Source organism: Betta splendens, chromosome 19 (assembly GCF_900634795.4).
Source record: "Betta splendens chromosome 19, fBetSpl5.4, whole genome shotgun sequence".
Taxonomy (NCBI): Eukaryota; Metazoa; Chordata; class Actinopteri; order Anabantiformes; family Osphronemidae; genus Betta; species Betta splendens.
In genome coordinates, this window is record NC_040898.2 from 5,546,915 (window position 1) to 5,554,518 (window position 7,604).

General features: G+C 42.2%; 1 protein-coding gene across 1 annotated transcript; it reads left to right on the forward strand.

Moving 5' to 3' along the window:
- The first annotated feature begins 37 nt into the window (after positions 1 to 37).
- mrpl38 (mitochondrial ribosomal protein L38) lies at positions 38 to 3,909 on the forward strand. The gene is made up of 11 exons (XM_029133185.3): positions 38 to 188; positions 285 to 608; positions 819 to 1,021; positions 1,123 to 1,195; positions 1,315 to 1,360; positions 1,432 to 1,590; positions 1,696 to 1,832; positions 1,919 to 3,146; positions 3,233 to 3,277; positions 3,359 to 3,430; positions 3,656 to 3,909. Exons 1-8 carry the CDS (start codon positions 104 to 106, stop codon positions 2,053 to 2,055), a joined length of 1,164 nt encoding a protein of 387 aa, XP_028989018.1. The 5' UTR covers positions 38 to 103; the 3' UTR covers positions 2,056 to 3,146; positions 3,233 to 3,277; positions 3,359 to 3,430; positions 3,656 to 3,909.
- Positions 3,910 to 7,604: the final 3,695 nt, after the last annotated feature.

Sequence of the window (7,604 nt, forward strand, 5' to 3'; positions counted from 1 at the left end):
CTAGGGCGACAATGCACACGCAAAGTACACAGAGTAGTTTGGCTCCTCTCAGCCACCGTATACTCAAAAAAAAAAAAAAAAAAAAAAGAATAATCAATTCAACATGGCGCTGCCCAGGGTGTGCGCTACTACCCTTCGGAGTAGGCCAGATTTAGGAGTCAGTAATGCCAGGGCATTTGTCACAACAGGTATTTTAATTGTGTTACTTTATTATATTGGTTTTACGTCTAGAAACTTAACACTTGGACTGTTGAACATAAAAGACTGTCGTTTCAATGTTTCAGCGTTCCTCTGCAGACGGGTCCCTCCATTAGGTCCAATGCCAAATGAGGATATTGATGTTAAAAACCTGGAGTCGTTGGAGAAGTATCGCAGCTACACGCGTTACTTAAAACATGCCGAGGAGGCGAGGAACAAACCCGCCTGGTGGAAGACCTATAGGAGCTACGTTGAAACGTCTGATCCACTGTATGGTCAGAAGGAGTGGGTGAACATCGGTCTGCCGTACTATCAACCCAAGAGGAGCAGAGTAGTGAAGGAGAGAAGGGAGGTGGTGAAGAACAACAAGAAGAATGCTGAGCTGGAAAGGGCTTGTCGTCTTCGCACTTGTAAGCTCCCACACACATTATCAGAATAGAATGGAAATACTCCATTCTAGATGCAGAGTGTAGTGTTTTAGAATATGTTGTACTAGATTTATTCTGCAAAGGTTCACTCTTTTACCCGGTCAAGGAATTTTAATGCTGCTTAATCAGCAAGTTTCAGAGCATCCCTATGATAACGATGATGGTGATGATGATGATGTCATTTCCCTGTAGTTAAGATCCCCCTGGATCGAGTACATGAAGCCTGGATGAAAAGCGGGGGTCCTTTTCAAGTAAAGAGACTGGCAGTCCACTACGGTATCTTCAGGGATCTTTTCCCCATGGCCTACTTTGTACCTCAGGTGTCGCTTCGTATTTGCTACTGCCAGGACAGCAGTGGCCAGGTGCATTATGGCAATCGACTGACACCAACGGATGTACGTCTGGATGCTTTCCCACTTCTGGCTTTAACTCATTTAACTAAATTCTTTTCTTTAACGTCGTGTGACATATTTGCACTGTCTGTGTTTTATTCTAGGCAGCAGCTGCTCCTCAGGTCAGTTTCGAAGCAGAAGAAGGCTCCTTGTGGACACTTATGCTTACCTCTCCAGGTTAGACTCTTCAGGCAACAATGCTACTATTTCTGACCCACATCACAGCATCTATTGCCCTATAGGGGTCTACCCTGTAACCATTTACAGACTATGTACTGTAACATAATCTTTTTCAGATGAGCATCTTCTTGATAATGAAGCTGAATACATCCACTGGCTAGTGTAAGTATTTTAGGTAATTTAAGTTATAATATTGCAGAGCAGACAGCCATCACAGTCCTGTGTCTCGTCAGAGGGAACATACCAGGTGGAGTGGTGCAGGCTGGAGAGGAGCTGTGTCACTACCTGCCCCCCTTCCCTGCCAGAGGGACGGGCTTCCACCGCTACATTTATGTCCTATTCAAGCAGGAGGGAGTCATCAACTTCCGGGATGATGTCAGGCCATCACCATGGTGAGCATTGGACTAGCTGGTCATTATAATATTACTGGTCATAATGTTAGGACTGATCCATGTATCCATCAGACAGACATGAGAGGACTTGTTTTGCCTCCACAGCCATTCCCTTGCCGACCGCACGTTTAAGACAGTGGATTTCTACAGAAAGCACCAGGACAACATGACACCTGCAGGACTGTCTTTCTTCCAATGCCAGTGGGATGAATCCGTCACCAACACCTTTCACAGCACACTCAGTAGGTCACGTCAATAATCATGAGCTGTTATTTTTCTGTGCCACCGTGCGTCAGTAATAACAGCTGTCTATGTCTTCTGGCTGCAGACATGAAGGAGCCCGTGTTTGAGTTCATCCGGCCTCCAGTGTATCACCCCCCACAGGTCAAATACCCTCATCGACAACCTTTGCGTTACCTAGACCGATACAGAGACGGAAAGGAACACACCTACGGAATATACTGAATCTGAGACACATGGTGGGAGTAGAGGGAATTCCTTAAACACATGTGGATGTTATGTTTTCCTATTATATTGCAAAAATAAAGCATTTTCACCTGTGTTTGTGGTTTTGTCCAGTTTGCTATGTATAATTCTTTATGTTTGAAATAACAAGATCCAGGCTTGTATTTACTGAGTTGCCATGATAAAACATTGAACTTCAAAATTTAGAAGGTTAATTTGGATATATAAGAATCTACAATTCATCATTCACTTAATTTGTCCTCATCCTTAACCCTAATCTGTTCATATATTGGATCATTGCTTTATAGTAAAACCAACTCAAGGTGCTGCATTTATGTCCATATTTGCTAATGTGAGCTTGGCCAAGACTTGTTGAACCTTGGACTAAAGTACAATAATTATAGGACTACATTTCTGACTAGCTTGTAATCATTAGTGTGTTTTTAATTTAAAGCTTTAATTTTAGTTATTTAGCTTTAAAATGGGTGCAAATCACCCAAACCATAGCCTCATATTATGATCCCACGTAAAACTAAAGTTGATTAGACAGTACAAACTCCTGACAAGTCAGTTGTTGAGCTCAGTAAGATTCTTTTCATCCGGTTAAATTATATCTAATTAAATTTTTTTGCTTTGAAAGGGGTTCAACAATTGATAACGTCCACCTTTTCCATCCCATAACCTAAGCGTCCTGTTCTTGCCCTAAATGCTCTACTGAATTCACTTCACCACAGCAGCAGGGGACACAGATGTTGGCAATCGGAGTGGATGTCACAAAACAAGGGATACGTATATATCCACATATGCTGGTTGAAGTTATCCATACAAAAGTTGGATCAATTTAATCTAATACCAGCAAAGTTACCAAAACGATTTATTCTGGTTGCTGCTGTTGTGATATAATGCCTATTCTGGCTTTATTTTGCCTCCAGAGCCAGTTAGAGGTGATTACCAGCAGCTGTGTCGCCTTCATGAACGCCTGTACTTAAACCTCCTGCTGCAGCACTGGCCCAGTGTTCAGTTGGTGTCTGGAGCGATGGGATCTGCAGGTGTCCTGGTTCTTTGTGTGTTGGCTGTGTGGTTCTCCAAAGGTTGGTCAGCTCCTTGTGTTCAAGCTGTGCGTAAGGCTGTAGTCATGTTCTAGTAGACCACATGATTGTTCTTGTACTGTCCACAGGTTTCTCTGTGCCTCTTGGTGAAACAAGTCAAACCCATGACAATGGTCAGTGCTGGAGGATGACTGGTAACAATAAATGTGGTTGTTTTGCTGCTTTTTCTCACTAACTCCTTTTTGTCTTTGCAGAGTTCAGTAGCATTGACTCTGTTAAAGCACTACTTGAAACTCTGGAATCCAGGTTGAATCATCAGTCCAACAGTAAGTGTTTCTACAATGCTCCCAACAACATGCAACCTTCATTTGTACCTTTTTTTTATATTGTGCTAAATCTTTTTAGGTTGACCCTTTTTTAATAAAAGGGTAGTGTTTCATGGGCTTTAACATCAGTTTGGGTTTAAAACTGTGTATCTGAGGTCCAGAGCAGCATGTGGCTGTGTAGAAGTTGGACATGCTTTTAAATCCATCTTATGCTTTTTCTTCTAGTACAGCTAGCGGCGCTGATGTCCACTGAAGGCTCTGGCAGCTTGGACACGACTCAGTCTCCTGACTTCTCAACCAGTTCCCACTTGGTTCAATGACAAATGGCTGCAGCAAGTAAAGCCTCCATCCTGGGCCCTCCAACGACCAGGAACCAGCAGGATCCAAGATGGTCACGTTGGGATGTTTTAAACTGACTGGGTCACAGGTCTAGCAAGATGTCTGATGTCTGCCAAGCTTTGAATAAAACTCTAAAATGATCTTTTTGTATCTGTAGAATCTTTGAACTGTACACTACGTCCTGTTAGTCTAAATCAACTGCTGAACTAGTCTAAGGCAAAAAACCCAAACCCTGACTTTCTACATTTCAACATGCATCTTAAACTTGTTTTGTGGATGGTCATAGTTTAAAGTCTATATGGGAAAGTACAGTACCCAAAGTTGCGTATTCTAAATTTTGCAACTGCCAGCAATTACTGTAAAATGACAATTCATTGTCTCTACATTTGGTAACAGTTTATTCAAGAGATTAAGACAACTTGAATATTTGTCATTAGTTTATTTTTAAAGAAAGGAGTTCCAAACATCAGTTTAATTCCAACCTGATCCTTAAGTACTTTTAACTCTCTACATCCCAAGCTGACATTCAATGTGAGATCTAGATGCAGTGGGATCCTTATTAGACTGCACTAAGCCCACTGTGTCTCCAAAGGGTTAGTGCTTTTTGATTTACAGCTATATAAATAAAATTTAATTCTATTCTTATATTGTGTGTGGGAGCTTACTAGTGCGGAGACGACAAGCCCTTTCCAGCTCAACATTCTTCTTGTTCTTCAACACCTCCCTTCTCTCCTTTGCTCCTCTTGGGTTGATAGTACGGCAGACCGATGTCCACCCACTCCTTCTGACCATACAGTGGATCAGATGTTTCAACGTAGCCCCTATAGGTCTTCCACGAGGTGGGTTTGTTCCTCGCCTCGGACTGTTATAGGTAACACGTGCAGCTGTAATACTTCGACTCCAGGTTTTTAACATCAATATCCTCATTTGGCATTGGACCTAATGGAGGGACCCGTCTGAACAAATATTCAAGTTGTCTTAAACTATTGTCTGTTCCTAAACGTGGAGACCACTGATTTGGTCATTGCTTTGCTGGCAGGTGCAGAGTTTATGGCCATCCACATAATTTGAATCTGTATGTTAATTTGTAGAAAGTATGAGGGGTTTTGCTTTAGTAGTCTAGCAGTTGATTTAGACTAACAAGTAGTTTACAGTTCAAAGATTCTACAGATGCAAAAAGAGATAATTTTAGAGTTTTATTCAAAGCTTGGCAGACATCAGACATCTTGCTAGACCTGTGACCCAGTCAGTTTAAAACATCCCAACGTGACCATCTTGGATCCTGCTGGTTCCTGGTCGTTGGAGGGCCCAGGATGGAGGCTTTACTTGCTGCAGCCATTTGTCATTGAACCAAGTGGGAACTGGTTGAGAAGTCAGGAGACTGAGTCGTGTCCAAGCTGCCAGAGCCTTCAGTGGACGTCAGCGCCGCTAGCTGTACTGGGAAAAAAAAGCAAAAGATGGATTTAAAAGCATGTCCAACTTCTACACAGCTACATGCTGCTCTGGACCTCAAATACAGACCATTTTACACCCAGACTGGTGTTAGAGCCCATGAAACATTCCCCTTTTATTAAAAAAGGGTCAACCGGCCCCATGTTGTTGGGAGCATTTTAGAAACACTTACTGTTGGGCTGATGATTCAACCTGGATTCCAGAGTTTCAAGTAGTGCTTTAACAGAGTCAATGCTACTGAACTCTGCAAAGACAAAAAGGAGTTAGTGAGAAAAAGCAGCAAAACAACCACATTTATTGTTACCAGTCATCCTCCAACACTGACCATTGTCATGGGTTTGACTTGTTTCACCAAGAGGCACAGAGAAACCTGTGGACAGTACAAGAACAATCATGTGGTCTACTAGAACATGACTACAGCCTTACGCACAGCTTGAACACAAGGAGCTGACCAACCTTTGGAGAACCACACAGCCAACACACAAAGAACCAGGACACCTGCAGATCCCATCGCTCCAGACACCAACTGAACACTGAGCCAGTGCTGCAGCAGGAGGTTTAAATACAGGCGTTCATGAAGGTGACACAGCTGCTGGTAATCACCTCTAACTGGCTCTGGAGGCAAAATGAAACCAGAATAGGCATTATATCACAACAGCAGCAACCAGAATAAATCGTCTTGGTAACTTTGCTGCTATTAGATTGACTTGATCTGACATTTGTATGGATAACTTCAACCAGCATATGTGGATATATATGTATCCCTTGTTTTGTGGCATCCACTCAGATCACCAACATCTGTGTCCCCTGCTGCTGTGGTGAAGTGAGTTTAGTTGAGAGGCATTTAGGGCAAGAACACAATATTTAGGTTATGGGATGGAATTGGTGAATGTTATCAACTGGTCAACTCAGACAAAGCAAAAAAATAAAATTAGATATAATTTAAGCAGGTGAAAAGAATCTTACGGTCCAGTAGATGGTGGTAATTGCACCATACAGATGATACTGACCAGAAATAAAACTGAAAAGAAGAGGCCAGTTAGAGGTGATTACCAGCAGCTGTGTCGCCTTCATGAACGCCTGTACTTAAACCTCCTGCTGCAGCACTGGCCCAGTGTTCAGTTGGTGTCTGGAGCGATGGGATCTGCAGGTGTCCTGGTTCTTTGTGTGTTGGCTGTGTGGTTCTCCAAAGGTTGGTCAGCTCCTTGTGTTCAAGCTGTGCGTAAGGCTGTAGTCATGTTCTAGTAGACCACATGATTGTTCTTGTACTGTCCACAGGTTTCTCTGTGCCTCTTGGTGAAACAAGTCAAACCCATGACAATGGTGAGTGTTGGAGGATGACTGGTAACAATAAATGTGGTTGTTTTGCTGCTTTTTCTCACTAACTCCTTTTTGTCTTTGCAGAGTTCAGTAGCATTGACTCTGTTAAAGCCCTACTTGAAACTCTGGAATCCAGGTTGAATCATCAGTCCAACAGTAAGTGTTTCTACAATGCTCCCAACAACATGCAACCTTCATTTGTACCTTTTTTTTATATTGTGCTAAATCTTTTTAGGTTGACCCTTTTTTAATAAAAGGGTAGTGTTTCATGGGCTTTAACATCAGTTTGGGTTTAAAATTGTGTATCTGAGGTCCAGAGCAGCATGTGGCTGTGTAGAAGTTGGACATGCTTTTAAATCCATCTTATGCTTTTTCTTCTAGTACAGCTAGCGGCGCTGATGTCCACTGAAGGCTCTGGCAGCTTGGACACGACTCAGTCTCCTGACTTCTCAACCAGTTCCCACTTGGTTCAATGACAAATGGCTGCAGCAAGTAAAGCCTCCATCCTGGGCCCTCCAACGACCAGGAACCAGCAGGATCCAAGATGGTCACGTTGGGATGTTTTAAACTGACTGGGTCACAGGTCTAGCAAGATGTCTGATGTCTGCCAAGCTTTGAATAAAACTCTAAAATGATCTTTTTGTATCTGTAGAATCTTTGAACTGTACACTACGTCCTGTTAGTCTAAATCAACTGCTGAACTAGTCTAAGGCAAAAAACCCAAACCCTGACTTTCTACATTTCAACATGCATCTTAAACTTGTTTTGTGGATGGTCATAGTTTAAAGTCTATATGGGAAAGTACAGTACCCAAAGTTGCGTATTCTAAATTTTGCAACTGCCAGCAATTACTGTAAAATGACAATTCATTGTCTCTACATTTGGTAACAGTTTATTCAAGAGATTAAGACAACTTGAATATTTGTCATTAGTTTATTTTTAAAGAAAGGAGTTCCAAACATCAGTTTAATTCCAACCTGATCCTTAAGTACTTTTAACTCTCTACATCCCAAGCTGACATTCAATGTGAGATCTAGATGCAGTGGGATCCTTATTAGACTGC